At 43.2% G+C, this 15,987-nt stretch overlaps 1 protein-coding gene across 4 annotated transcripts in view; it reads right to left on the reverse strand.

The window, feature by feature from the left end:
* The window catches only part of LOC145354025 (triple functional domain protein), a 641,321-nt gene that overhangs the window by 131,333 nt on the left and 494,001 nt on the right, over window positions 1-15,987 (reverse strand). For all 4 annotated transcript variants that reach the window (XM_080205115.1, XM_080205124.1, XM_080205134.1 and 1 more), the window contains one exon: window positions 14,708-14,951. In XM_080205115.1, the coding sequence (XP_080061241.1) occupies window positions 14,708-14,951 (244 nt within the window). The remainder of the gene's footprint in view (window positions 1-14,707; window positions 14,952-15,987) is intronic.

Here is a 15,987-nt window from a genome sequence, read left to right on the forward strand (position 1 = left end):
GAGGTAGACCAATTAAGAGTATAGAAATCCAGAGGGTCCTGGGAATGCAAGTGCACAAGTCTCTGAAGGTGTCAACACAGGTGGAGAAGGTTGCAAAGAAAGCTTATGGAATGCTAGCCTTTATAGGTAGAGGTATAGAGTATAAGAGCTGTTGTCTAATGCTTCGGTTGTACAGAACGTTGGTTAGACCGCATTTGGAGTACTGCATCCAGTTCTGGTCACCTTACTACTGGTGGACGTGGAGACCCTGGAGAGAGTGCAGAGGAGGTTTACCAGGATGCTGCCTGGTATGGAAGGACCGGGTTATGAGGAAAGATGGGAAAACTGGGGCTCTTCTCCTTAGAAAGACGGAGATTAAGGGGGGATCTGATAGAGGTGTATGAAATAATGAAGGGTATAGATAGAGTCAACAGTGGTAGGCTTTTCCCTTCCCTAGATTGGGGACAACTATCACAAGAGGTCACGATCTAAGGGTGAGGGGGGAGAAGTATAATTTCGATACTAGAGGAAGGTTTTTCACACAGAGGGTCGTGGGGGTATGGAATGCGCTACCAAGTAAGGTGGTAGAGGCAGGCACGCTGGACTTGTTTAAGGTTTACTTAGCTAGGCATATGAGTGAAACAGGGATGGAGGGTTATAGAAGACGGTTTTAAAAAGGGACAGAGCCTCGGGTCGGTACTGGAAATGTAATAGTATATGTTAATGTTTTGTCTCTTTAATCCACAGGTGTCGGTCCACCTTGTTGTCAAACGAGGGGCATGCACACGATGGATCGTGCATGGGCTGCTCTTGGATGTTTCGAGAGTGGCCTAGTACTTCGTGTCGATGTGTGTGCTTAAATCTGGACCAGCAGACAGGCACCACAACAGCTCGGTGACTATCACTGATAGCTGTGCAGATACATGGATTTGGGCCAGTGTCTGTGGGAGTTTGCGCATTCTCCCTGTGGTTGCGTGGGTTTCCTCCGGGTGCTCCGGTTTCCTCCCACACCCCAAAGATGTGCTCTTAGGCTGATTGGTGTACCAAATTGACCCTACACTACTCTCCCCTGAATCTGGCTACAGTAGGGGTACCATTCGCTTACACACGGGGCAAGGTAGGTGTAGGAAAATGCTTTAAAATGGCAGCGCGGGCTCATTGGGCCGAAGGGCCTGTTTCCCATGCCAGGTTGTTCTTTGTATGTGTATTAGAGAACATAAGAAATGGGAGCAGGAGTAGACCACCTAGCCCTTCAAGCCTGCCCTGCCATTCAATAAGATCATGGCTGATCTGAAGTGGATCAATTCCACTTACCTGCCTGCTCCCTGTAACCCTTAATTCCCTTATCGATCAGAAATCTATCAACCCGTGACTTAAACATATCCAACGAGGTAGCCTCCACCACTTCAACGGGCAGAGAATTCCAGAGATTCACCACCCTCTGAGAGAAGTTCCTCCTCAACTCTGTTCTAAACTGCTCCCCCCCCCACCCACTTATTTTGAGGCTGTGCCCTCTAGTTCTGGTTTCCTTTCCAAGCGGAAAGAATCTCTCTACCTCTACCCTAAGGGTTATGGGGAGAAAGCGGGAAAGTGGAACTGATCCACTTCAGATCAGCCATGATCTTATTGAATGGCAGAGCGGGCTCGAAGGGCTAGATGGCCTACTCCTGCTTCTATTTCTTATGTTCTATCTAGCCTCTTCATTATCTTACATGTCTCTATATAGAGTTTTGTCAGACCCTTGTTTGTGTAGAGATAAAATAATGTTGGTAATAAACCCTTTATACTTTGAAGCCACAATGAGTGCCTTCAAAGTTATTAGAGGACTAAAACGCAAAATACATCTCTGCAGGTGTCTCTCAGGGTGGTGTCCTAGGCCCAGCCATCTTCAGTTGCTTCATCAATGACCTTCCTTCCATCATAAGGTCAGAAGTGGGGATGTTGTTGATGTTTGCACAATGTTCAGCACCATTTGCGACTCCTCAGATACTGAAGCAGTCCATATTCAAATGCAACATGATCTGGACAATATCCAGACTTGGGCTGAGAAGTGGCAAATAACATTTGCACAACACAAATGCCAGGCAATAAGAGACATTCTAACCACCGGTCCTTGACATTCAATAGCATTACCATCACTGAATTCCTCACCGTCAACAACATCCTTGGGGTTACCATTGACCAGAAACTCAACTAGACTCACCACATAAACACAGTGGCTACAACAGCAGATCAGAGGCTAGGAACATTGCAGCCAGTAACTCACTCCTGACTCCCCAAAGACTATTATTTACAAGGAAAAAGTCAGGAGTGTAATGGAATACTCCCCATTTGCCTGGATGGGTGCAGTTCCAACAACACTCAAGAACTTGAAACCATTTAAGACAAAGCAGCCCACTTGACTGGCACCACATCTACAAACATCCACTCCCTCCACCACTGACACAGCAGCAGCAGTTGTGTTATTTACAAGATGGTATCTATCTTCTGCAGCAATTCATCAAAAATCTTTAGACAGCACCTTTTAAAACTATGACCACTTCCATCTAGATGGGCAACAGCAGCAGATACATGGGTATACCATCACTTGCAAATTCCCCTCCAAGCCACTCACTGTCCTGACTTGGAAAATATTGCCATTCCTTCGCAGTCACTGGGTCAAAATCCTGGAATTCCTTCCCTAATCAGTCAATCCACAGACACGGACTGCAGTGTTTCAAGATGGCAGCTCACCACCACTTTCTCAAGGGCAGCTAGGGACGGGCAATAAATGCAGGCCAGCCAGTGACACCTATGTGCCAAGAATTAAAAAAAAGTTGAAGTTATGCAGCAACTGAATAGACTGCATTTGTAATACTTTGTTCAGTTCTTTGGGCGACACAGTGGTCAGCACTGCTGCCTCACAGTGCCGGGCACACAGGTTGAATTCCCAGCTCGGGAAACTGTGTGGAGTTTGCATGTTCTCCCCATCTGCATGGGTTTCTTCCAGGTGCTCCGATGTCCTCCCACACTCCAAAGACGTACGGGTTAGATTGATTGGCCAAGCTAAATTGTCCTTTAGTGTCAGGGGGGCTGGCTAGGGTAAATGCATGGGGTTATGGGGTTAGGTCCTAGGTCCTGGGCAGGATTGTGGTTGGTGCAGACTTGATGGGCCAAATAGCCTCCTTCTGCACTGTAGGATTCTATGATTCTATGAACATTACCTCAGGAAGGATATATTTGGAGTGAGTGCGATTTCGATTCACTAGAATTATAACAGGGCCAAAAGTTAAATTATGACAACAGGTTCCATAAACAAGGCTTGTAATTGCTTGAGTATTAAAAATTAAGGAACAAATTATTTTAGGGGTGTTATAGATGATAAATGGTTGATAGGGCAGAGAGAAATGATTTCCTCTGGTGGTAGTCTAGGATCAAGACGCGCCACATTAAAATTACAGCTAAGATGTTCGGGGTGATATCCAGAAACACTTCTTCACAGAAAGTATATGGACATTTGAACCTCTCCACTAAAAAGCTAATGTGGCTGTGGGTCACTTGAAAATTTCAAATTTGAGATTGATATATTTTTGTTAGGCTAGGGTGGTAGATGGGAGTTAAGATACATATCAGCCACAATCAAACTAAATGGTGGATCAAGCTTGAGGGACTGAATGGCTTATACCTGATCAAAATTTGTTTTTTTTTAAACTTATAAGACTCAAATTTGAATCCATTAGCTTTAAATCCAAATGGAGGATCATACTGACAACTTGCAAGATACTCAAGAGTTGAACTCTGTCTAAACATAAAGACTTTAAATGCCTCCTTTATAAATCAGCTTTGCATAGCAATCAAGTTACTCAGCTGTGCAAATACAAGTGCTGGTTCAGAATAACTTTGTTGTATAAACATAGAAATTGCTGAAGAAATTAAGAGGGAAAATGTTTTAAAATAGTTTCAAAAACTAGAAGGCAAGCAAGGTTAATTCTGGAGCGCAAGTACAGATAAGGGGAAGACAAACATACAGGCTTAGATTGTGTGGACCAGAGCCTTAGAGATTTACTATGAAAAACATTTCCCAACTTCCTAATTTTTAAGGTATTTTACTGTCAGTGATGTGGACCTTCCAAGATTGAGAGGTAACCGGTTCCCAAATTTTTGTTGCTTCACCTGACAAATTCCTCTTCCTTTCTAAGGAAAAACACTAGGCTACAAGTTCATTTTATTGCTTTAAAATGGGGCCAGATTTTCACCTCGAAGGCAGAAATAGGAGACAGATCTGTTTGTGTGTCACAAATCCATCTCTGGTGGAAAGCTGACTGAGTTTTGGATTTTCCTTAGCTGTGCCTTTAACTGATATGGAAATAGATTTCCTATCCAATTAATGTTACTGAAGGCAGGAATGGAGGTGGGTTTCAGACACCCATCACTGAAGCTGTTGGTTGTCTGGAAGAAGAGTCTGTGCCAAAGCCTGCACTGCACTGGAGACCTGAGATGGCACAGGCGGGACCTGGAACCATGAAGGAAAGGAGTTGGCAAGAAGTGGCTACCTCATCATGCAGTAAGGGAACCCCTCTGTTTAGCGTAATCTCCCTCCACCTCCAATCTCTCTTCCGCCACAAATTCTTGTTCCCCCACTGATGAGCTAACCCTTTCCAGAGCCTCACAATCCCCAAGATTGACACCTCTCAAGAGCAGACTACCAGAATGACTGACACAGTTGCAGGGGAGGTATTGCAGAGCATCACCTCACTGCACAAGGGGCTGGACCCACAATGCCCCATCAGTTGTGATTCTGATGTGGCATTTGAGCCCGCGATGCAACATCAGTTGTACTTCTAATGTGTTTCCCACATTGATAAAACATGTGTCACCTGGGTGATGCACTGTAGTGCAGTGCCTCAGGAATCTACACGGATGACTGCACAGGTGTCTGTAACCATCCGCCTAGAAATTGCAGTCTCTTTCAACACAGTTATCTCTAGATATCTTTGTCTCTGCTTGTTGATCATGCCTCAGGGTAGTTTCTCTTCTGCGGCACTTGTTCCTCTGCTTCCTGATGCTGTCCTTCCCATGCAGGCTGATGCTCCACAAATCCAATGGCCTTGGCTTATAAGGGTTCAGCAACCATTTTATCTGTACCCTTCCTGTTACTCAGATACAGTCTTAGCAGCCAAATTGTTTGACCATGTGATACTACAAAGATGACAATCACCTGACCTGGCAAAGTTCTTTATAAAGAACAAAGAACAACACAGCACGGGAAACAGGCCCTTCGGCCTAACGAGCCCGCGCCACCATTTCGACAGTGCGAGTCCCCTCTCCACCCATGAGCCTTGTCTATGCTTATGGCACTCCCATTGGAAACCAGATTGAGGGGAAACTAATTTAGGGACAATTTGTTACACCAATCAGCCTAAGAGCACATCTTTGGGGTGTGGGAGGAAACCGGAGCACCCGGAGAAAACCCACGCAAGCACAGGGAGAATGTGCAAACTCCCACAGACACTGGCCCAAATCCATGTATCTGCACAGCAAACAGTGATATGCTTTCTAATGCTGACACCTCCTTTGACCTTGATAAGCTTTAACTTCAACTGGGTGAACCCTTTAAACTTTAAACTGAACAAAAGTTAAATGCTTCAAGCCTGTGACATGCCCCAGAAATAGTCATTGCCTCCAATCAGCTGGTCTGATTCACGCAGCTGCTAATGAAACAATACTGTGCCTTTAAGAAATATATTTTTAATCATGTTTCTCTGCAGTTTTTTTAAACAAAAAAGTTACGGGAGAATGGCTTTTTATAAGAATGAGTTTAATTGGCCTCATTATAGGTGTGGGCCTGTTCCAAAACCCACGCTCTAACCTGCCCTTAGGAATATTGGGAAAGGCTGAAATGGAGGTGGGCCCTCCAGCCACGCATGTCCCAGCCATTTTGTTTACTGGCATGGGTCAGTTCCAGCCTGATCAGGGACAAAAAAATCCAGCCTAAATATCGTTCACAAATACTGCTGCCCCATCACTGACCGGGTCTTTCTGGCCCCACCCTCAGTGGGACCCATCCGTCACAGAGACAACCAAACATATGTTGACTTTCTGGTCCTGCCAAAATCCTGGCCATTGAATGCAATGACATTGTTGTCCATTAGAAACAGCACGTGCCACTCACATTCAGCAGAAATCTTAATTCAGAATAACAGTTAAGAATACCAGTCTGACTTATGATGTGATTAACATGTATCTTCAAACTCCATCATGTTAAAATCCAAAATCAAAAGTCAGCAAATTTGTCAAATTGTTTATTAAAGACATATGCAATCCGCTGGACAGCCCATTTTAATGAAGAGTACAAACTTTTCATTGTAATTTTCTACACAACCTATTGGTGCAATAGTTATGAAAGTATAAATAGAGCATTCAATTAGTAATGCCATGCAGACAAAATATTTCATTTTTTGGAATTTCGATGCCACTGGGACAAGTGCTCCTTTGATATAAGGCACAGTGCCTGGAGTGAGAGAGGCTGTATTAGTTTTCCTTGTGCATCTCAAGAGGCTGGGTTATAACTAAACTCCAGAACATTTCACTGGTATCAAGGATTTTAAATCAAAATCATAGAACTATAGATATTTTCAAAATTCCAAGTGCTCTTTTTGCAGTGGGATGCATGAACTGTTTCCAGGATACGAATTCTCAAAAAGAATTCATACAACTTTTAAATACTTACAGTAGAGGTATTTGTAAATAGTCTCTTCTACTTCTTGGGTGGGACTTTATGGCCTCGCTCATCCCAAAACTGTAAACTCCTGCCCGAGGTCAACAGACCTTTCTATGGTCCGTCCATTGCCCGCTCCAATTCCTGTGGCGGGCAGGACAGTAAAATTCCGGCCCTCTTATCTCTGGGGCTCCATCACAGTCATGAGATTTTTCCAGATCCAGGATTTAGTTTGCTCACTCTTTTGTGATTCAAAGGGGGAATTATGTATTAGGAAATTAGAGTTTCCCAGAATCCACTATAGTTTTAAAAGTTAATCCTCTGCCCACATGGATGTGATGATGTGGATATGCCAGCGTTGGACTGGGGTAAACACAGTAAAAAGTCTGATAACACCAGGTTTTAGTCCAACCGATTTATTTGATAGTAAACTCACTAGCTTTCGAGGGGTTTCCCTCTTCTTCAGGTGAATGGAGAGTTCTGGCCTCAGACAGAGCATATAAAGCACGGACAGTTTACAGATTACTGATTAGAATGTGAATCTTTACACCTAACCTGCTGTTCAAGTTTACGCACGGATGTGGGCATGAGGCATATTACAGTGTTGAGAATGGCCTTTGAGCAAGTTATTAAACTTGACAAATTTATTGAAGCAAACTGAATTATGAACAGGGTATTTGGTATATTACAATTGTGAAATCTAATGCGTATTAATTTTTCCTTGGATTGCTTTATATAATTGGGAATTAATTCTTTAACTCATATACTCTCATCTTCCTCCATCAAGAGGTAATTGGTGGTGCTAGGGGGTCTGTTGCTACTGGGATTCAATTTTAAGATCTGCAAGTTCTTGAACTGACAACAGCCAAATCAAAACATGCTTTGGATAAGGGAAGATTAGGATGAAACTACACACAACACAAATCACAGAATGATAAGCACAGTAGGAGGCCATTTGGTCTATCTGAAATGTTACGCAATTAGTTCCAATCCCTTTCCTCATAGTTCCATAATTTTTTCCCCTTCATGTATTTATCCAACTCTTTTCTGTAGGGAAGCAGCTGACTAATTTATATCCAGTTACCTGGATTGGCAACAACCAAGGTTCAAGGTCACCTAGTAGTATTGTGGAGTTGAACCAAGAAATGCAAGGATTTCCACTCAGTTCTCTAAATTTTAAGCAACTTCAAACTGCCCACTTACCCAGAACATTGTCAACGTTAGACAAATTCCAGACCTGGCATTTTCAGTTCTGGCTCAGCTGTACATTAAAGTAGCATGTTGGCCCACATACAAAATATAAACATTGTTAAAAACAGCAGGGCATGTTTCATGGACTGCATGACCCTTTAATGAATCCCTCTTTGGGTGATGTTTCACTCTTCAGTATTTATTGCTTCTCTTAGTGCACTTCTATGGTATTTTCCCAGTCGTCTTTTGATTTATAAGTATGCACATTTACTTGTTCCTTGATTCTGTGCTTAAATAAATTGTTGTTCAGGCTGAAAGTTTGTTTCAGGAATAAAGGTTCCACAAGGACAAATTTTTTTTGGCTTAGATTTAAAGAGATTCAATATTTCAGTGTGCACAGAAAATGATACAATCACATTAACAATAAACTGTTCTGTGGTGAATTGAAAAACAGAAGTTACTAGAAAGATGATTCAAATGCCTCACAGAGAGGATGATGGCATAGCCTACGGCCAATAAGTTAAAACTCATTTAATTTTCCCAAATAAATTCTAAATGTTGAATTTGCAGGAAAACTGGAGTAATTTATGTTTTTTTTCAGGGGGAGTTCAGACTAGAATCTCCCACACTCTGTGCAATGCATAGGCTACCAGCGTGAATATCATTAGATTTCAGGGGGTGGGGCCTATTCTTGCTGGAAAGGCTGAAACCAGTGCAGTGGCCCCGCACTGTCAGCCTGTGGTTTGCTGGTCAGCTTGATCACTGGCCAGCCCAGGACCCCCACAGTGCTGCCTATCCCCCCACCCCCAAACAACCCCCACGGCCCAATCACACCCTCCCTGACAATTTTTGGACCAGCCTCAACCTCCATTCTGGACAGTTGTGATCTCCAGCTCCCCCAGCTACCACCCAGCAGTGCTGATCCCCCCTCCCCTGCAGGCAGCCTATCCCTATATCCAGATCCCCGCAAGTGATGATCCCCCCTGCTCCCCTGCAGGTAGACCCCCATCCTCTGATTGACCCCCCCCCCCCTCAAATTATTAGCCTCCCTCCACTCCCACTGAGTGGCAGCAGGACCCTCCCACCCCCATCGATCGCCCCAATGCCCCACCCTATTAGGCCCTGCCCCCTTGGCACTCCCTGATGCTCAGTGGGCAGTGCCAAGGTACACCCTGAGAATAGGAAGTTTGCCCCTTGGGCACTCCTGGGGCACAGGCTGACACTGCCAGGGTGCCCATGCCCAGGCAGCACCACTCCCATACTGCCCGAACATCTCTGATTGCCCCCCTTCACTTCAGCAGGGTTGGCCCGTTAGTTCCCCGTAAGTGGAGAGCTACTGTAAACTCTGCTGGAGTGAAATAACTAGTAGGGTGAGACAGGCTAGGGGACCTGCTAATCACATATAAATAACATTAAGATTGGATAAAAATTACTTACCTGTCTTCCTGCCAATTTCCAGTGCAGATCTGATGGTGCCAGAAATCCAGGGCTGAGAGATGCGTGTGGCAGGAACGCATGCACAAATCCCACGTGTGCCTGGGCACAAGATTCTCCCATCCTGCTGCTCTAGAAAACCAGCATGGCGGTGTGGGAGAATGGCTCCCAAGATCTTTGTGATTGTTACCTTGACGTGATGGAGAAGCTTGTGTGCTCCGACGATCCCTCAAGTGACGCCATCAGAAGCTCCTTGCTTCTGGAAAGGCTTCCCTTGACAGCAAGATCAGTCAGAGGTGCCAGAAAAAGTGTGGTCCAAAAAGTACTCAATGGCAGAACAAATAAAGGAAGCTTCGCACCAGCTGCAAAGGTGGAAGGTGGCAATGTAAAATGGACAAAATTCCCATTAGTCACATGATGGTGCCTCTCACCTTAAGGATGACAATGCCATCTGTCAAAAATCGAAATAACATTTTGAACAACTTCTCAACTGTGATTCCACAGTGACAGCTGACAGTCTTCAGGCTATCCCCAGTATCCTGTGGCAGAAATCCTGGATGACCCATTGTTGATGGGAGTGCTGCCACAAGCAGTCAAGCGATGAATGACAACAAACTCGGAGGGCTGAGGGATTCAAAGTTGCTATTTTCTCACATCGAGGCACTATACACTCATCCTACAGATCTGGAACGAAAAGAAACCCTCTCCCAGATTCAAAACACGAGATAAATCACGGCGTGAAAACTACTCTCTTCTCCAATGCAAAAAAATTTTGACACATATTTTTCAGAATTATCCACTTCCTGTGGTTGAGGAAATCATTCCAGAGCTACAATGTGGCTTCTGGCCTTCCAGAGGAACTTCTGACAGTGTTTTTGTTGCCAGACAAATCAAAGAAAAAAGCTGAGAACAACAGCATTGCATTCATCAATTTGACTGAACAATGTGACTTAGTAAATTGTAAGACTCTGTGGATTGTGCTCCAAAGATTTGGATGCCCAAGAAGCTTCATCACAATCCTCATATTGCTTCATGATGATATGATTGTAACTGTCTTGTGCAGGAGGTTTGGACCATGGCCAAGCAAGATTGTACGACAGCCCCCACGCTAATTGAAATCTACCTGACAGTGACCATTCACGTAATTAAAGTTTCGCTATCCTCTGATATGTATATCAAACACCAGCTAGATGAAAATCTCTTTAACCTCAGCTGCCTCTGTGCCAAACCTAATTTGACCACCATAGTCTTACATAATTTACAGTTTGTGGGTAACTACTGTGCATCAGAATTGCAAGCCATTTTTGATCTCTTCAACTCTGCAAACAAGAAAACCTGGCCCGGTCAGCCAAATATTCCACACCCAAGTATGTTGCAGGAAGACTCTGGAATATGTCGAGTATTTCCCATACCTTGGCAGCTACCTCTCTCAAAAAACTACCACTGGTGAGGAGATCCAACACCAGATCAGCTGTGCCAGCTCAACTACCTGAAAACTATTGCAGTGAGTGTTTGACAACAAAATCTTCCACAAGATCTTGTCACCACACTCCAGTACTGTGTGTAACTGATGCACATTCCAAAGTGGAGTATCTCCAATGCATCTTCCAGATTCAATGGAAGGATTATTGAACAAATGCTTGCGCCCTTCTTGAAAACATCTCTGCAAGCATCCAGGCAAACTCCAACAAAATTAACTATGATGAACTGGACAATCTGTCTGGGTATCTCCCACTAGGTCCTGGATTCTCAACTCTCAATTGGCCAGATAGTGATCCAGGGAGAACTAAGAAAATACTTCAAAGACACTATGAAGCTCTCCTTGAAGAATGGCAATACTGACATTACTGACTGGAAGGTACTTGCTAACAATCATTCATAATGGTGACAATTTTCTCATCAAGCTGCAACATGCTATGAGTCCAAATGCTTTAATGTTGAAAAAGAGAAGCAGTAGTGAAAGAAAGGAAGTGTATCCTTCTCTCTGGATCCTACTAACTTATGAGATGTTCTACAAGATCAGCAAGTCAAGAATTGGCAATGAAGACCCATGGTAGAAATCTGTGACAACAAAAACAGAAAATGCTGGACAATCTCAGCAGGTCTGATAGCATCTATGGGGCAAGAATAAATCCGATGTTGAGTCGAGAAGACCCTTCATCAAAGCAGCTCTGATGAAGGGTCATTTAGGCGCGAAATGTTGGCTATTCTCTCTCCACAGATGCTGTCAGACCTGCTGAGATTTTCCAGCATTTTCTTTTTATTTCAGATTTCAGCATCCGCTTTCGCTTTTATTGTAGAAACATGTAACCCTGAATAGATGACACCCTCAAGTTGAGGGATAGCACAATAATGATGATAATTGACAAATCACTAACTTGATCTTTGTGTATTTAGGAAAAATCATTTTCAATTTGATAACCTGTAATTTTGCCGAATGAGATTTTTGCAGGGTCTACTTTTTGCAAGTCTTTCAAAATACACAAGCATCAACTACTGATTGATGTATGCAAAGACTCTTTGTGACACCAGTCAATCCCAACACATTGTTGTTCTTCCCAACGTACCAAGGTCCATTTCAAAGCACATGATACACAGACCCAGGAAATAAACATCCTGTAATAAAGAAAGAAGAGCCATGCTACCTACTGGAGAAGAATATTTTAGAGAAATCCTTACATCAACTCTCTACACAAAAGGATTGAATTATTTGCTTCAGTGTCTACAGGAAGGCACAATTGCACCCAGAAAAGTTATGATGTGGAGATGCCGGCGTTGGACTGAGGTAAACACAGCAAGAAGTCTCACAACACCAGGTTAAAGTCCAACAGGTTTATTTGGTAGCACACGCCACTAGCTTTCGGAGCGCTACTCCTTCATCAGTTAAGTGGGAGTTCTCTTCACAAACAGGGCACATAAAGGTATAAACTCACAGTCTGTGTCCTTATGTGCCCTGTTTGTGAAGAGAACTCCCACTTACCTGATGAAGGAGCAGCGCTCCGAAAGTTAGTGACTTGTGCTACCAAATAAACCTGTTGGACTTTAACCTCGTGTTGTGAGATTTCTTACCCAGAAAAGTTGCCATCGTTGCTGCTCTGACTGGAGGGTTAGGATGGGGAAGCTGAAGAACTATTGTAATTTACTTAATTAGTTTTTAATGGTTTCTGTGAGGATATTGGCACAGCAGAGAAAAGGGCACAAAAAATCATAATCTACATTTCCCAGAAATTTCTGTGATTGAATAGTGATGTATATTTTCTAGAAATTTCAGGCCCCTGCTTCCAGAAAGATTTTCCTGTGCATAGACGCCATATTCCCTATCTGCTATGTTGCTATAATTCCCACTTGTGCTTAAAGAATGCTCTATTTGTGCAACTCTACATTGAAACCAAATGACAACCCGCTGATAGGAATAAGATTGATTTGCTGTTAGATTTCTAACTTCATAGTTAGCGATGAATTCAATAAGTGGCCCACAATCTTTAACTGCCATACTGGAGTGGCCCTCTTGTTATTACAGGTTAGCAATGAAAATTGAGACTCCTCAAATTACCATGCAGATTACAGATGACATTTAAATGTGTTTCTTCACTTCATTCACTTGCTTCAGTTTTTGCTAGCTGCATTCCCCAACGTTACTGGTATCAATACCAAACACAGACATACAGAAGTTCACAGGAGCGCGAAAGACAAAGTGCTCATCTCCAGTGAAGCAGTCAGTAGCCTACATGAACATAGAACTGATTCTACACTGGTCTATCTCTACAGTTGCACGACTGTGAATGGCTTAAAAGGAGAAATTTTGGCCATCTCTACAGGGTCTCTGAGGGCAGCATGATAGCACAGAATTTGGCACTGCGGCATCAGCACTAGGTTCAATACCAGCCTTGGGTGACTGTGTGGAGTTTGCACATTCTCCCTATGTCTTCATGGATTTCCTCTGGATGCTCTGGTTTCCTCCACAAAAATGTGCAGGTCAAATGGATTGGTCATGCTAAATTGCCCCTTAGTGTCAGGGAAATTGGTAGGGTAAACAGATGGGGTTACAGGGATAGGGCCTAGGGATTGTGTCAGTGCAAGTTCGATGGGCCAAATTCTATGTTGATTGTAAATTCTATGATTCTAAGTGCAGATGTTGAACTTGGAATTGGATGCCAGCAGGAGAGAAGTGAACCAGCGCATCAACAAATTATTCCTGTGTCAGTTGGTCTTACCAACAGGAGTAGAGCTCCCAAAAATGAAAATAGGGCTCAGATTTTCATCCTTGAGGTGGAAATCGTGAGTTGGGCCATTTCCTGACAATGCTTCCCACCTGACAGCGTCGACCCATGTTACTGTCATGGCGGGGAGATGGGGGTGATCTGAAGATTGTGTTTCCATCTCTAAAAGCAGGCCCGAGGTGGAAACAGAGGCAGGCAGATGCTGAAGCTGGCAAGCTAGGACATTGGATTATTTCTGTAAATGAGTGTTTGTCACCCTAACCCTTATCCACCCCTCATGTCCCCTGTATACCCCCTCAAATCTCCCATGCTCCTTCTATATGCCCTACGAATTGTCCACAATCATTCAACCTGTGTCTATTATGACATAACTTACGAACCCTACACTAACACTGGGAGGTCTTTGAAATGCTCATAAAATGGTCAAATGTGCAATCAGCCATTCAAAAACCTCTTCAAAACATTCATAAAATTATCAAACAATGCACACAGTTGTCTTTACAACTGTGTAAAACACACCCGGTGAGCAAAGTTCATTAGTAATTTTTAGCTTAAACAAGCATTCATAATTAGACTGCATACAGTAGTTTTTGAAGTTGCATGAACACATGTCCATTTGTTTAATTTTATTCCCCCAAAATTCAGTGGATGGACTTCACATTATAACATGTACAATTGTCAACACCTTTTGAATGTATTTGTCAAATTCCAGGCTAGGCTTCTCAATGACTCATAACATCTCTGAGGATCTGTGCACATCTCTTAACAAAATGAGGCTATCTCCATGAAAACAATGGGGGTCTAAAATTCCTACCCTGCAATGAGATAGGCAAGTGCGGGATTGCTGTGTGTGGGTTAGCTACCTACATTCCTAGCCTGAGTCATAAAATTCCACATGATGGGAATGGGAGGTAAGAATTCTGGAATTCCATTCCGTCCACCATTTTCGAATACTTCTCACCTCCATGCCAACACATCCAGATGCATGAAAATCTGGCCCTAAAAGTCTGGCTAATTGTGTTCCACAGGCAATCCAAACAAACAAACACCAAATGGACTGACTGTAGCTGGACTTCAGAGCACCTCACATAGATCAAACAGTTTCTGAATTAATTATGTTTTTCCAATGTAACTCAGGTTCAAAGAGAAACACAATATAAACTAGAAGCATAAATATCCATCTTACCTTTATGGTTGAAAATACCCTCCATTTCCATACTGCTACGTGAATGTGCAATACATAGAACACTGCTGGGAACAACTCCTTCTGCAGCAGGGGACCGATCAGTCGTTCGAACTAGGCACCAATCGGGTTTATCATGAGGCCTCTCTAAAACCTCCACAGTCTGACCCCGGCGAATGCTCAATTCATTGCTGTTGGTTGCTGAGAAATCATGGATAACGACTGTTAACTCGCAGCCACCTGAGAGCTGTGGAGGAAGGAAAAGATACACAAAAATGATGCAACATACTGACCTTATGAAAAATCAGATCTTTCATACAGAAACAAACAAGAAAACTTCTTCATAATGAAAAATTGTCTAACAAGAGATATCAATAAATATTTAAGGATTACACTGAGCAAACTACACAATTTATTTCAAATAAATTTGTATTAAAAAGCTTGAGTCAGATTTCTAATTACTAGTTTTATACATTTCTACCATTGTATCTTGTCAAAGTGGCATCAAGGTTAAAGAGGAGACTGGCCTGTCCATGCAGTGGTGTCAGGCGTGCAGAAAGTGGGTTTGGGTAGGGGAACCTTAAGGATCAGTTGCTGATGCCACATTGGTGTTTCCTCTAAAACAATAGTGAGTATATTTCAAAAATTACTGCATTGACTGTAAAGTGCTGGAGCTACAAAAGGGGCTATGTAAATGCAAGGCATGCTTAAGTTCTCGCTCACTTGCTGACACTTAATTTATGCAAGTTCCATACTGGCACTTGTAACACATTGCGAAGGCTGTGAATACACATCTCACTCCGGAGATTTGAGCACACTATCTGGGCTGACACTTAAGTGCATTACTGGGGAGTGCTGCACTGTGGGGAGGTGCAGATGAGATTTTAAATAGAGGCTCAGTCTGTACATTCAGTGAATATGAGATCACATGACATCATTCGAAGAAGAATGGTGGAGCTCTCCACTGTGTCCTGACCCATAACCACTGCTGTTGAACCTTGCTGCTAGCATTTCCTACATTACGTTCGGAAGTTCAGGAGAAACTTTGCTCAGAGAGAGATAATAACTTAAGTCGTCCCAGGGATTTATCTACCTTGAAAGCCACAGGTGAGGTGTTTCAATATTGGAGAGTAACAAATGTTGTGCCTTGGTTTAAGACGGGCTGCAGGAAAAGCCTGGGAACTACAGGCCAGTGAGCCTAATGTTGGAAGTGGGTAAGTTGTTAGAAGGTGATCTGAGACACAGGATCTACAGGCATTTAGAGAGGCAAGGACTGATTACGA

The sequence above is a fragment of the Carcharhinus amblyrhynchos genome, chromosome 2, assembly GCF_965287045.1.
Source record: "Carcharhinus amblyrhynchos chromosome 2, sCarAmb.v2.hapA, whole genome shotgun sequence".
Classification (NCBI taxonomy): Eukaryota; Metazoa; Chordata; class Chondrichthyes; order Carcharhiniformes; family Carcharhinidae; genus Carcharhinus; species Carcharhinus amblyrhynchos.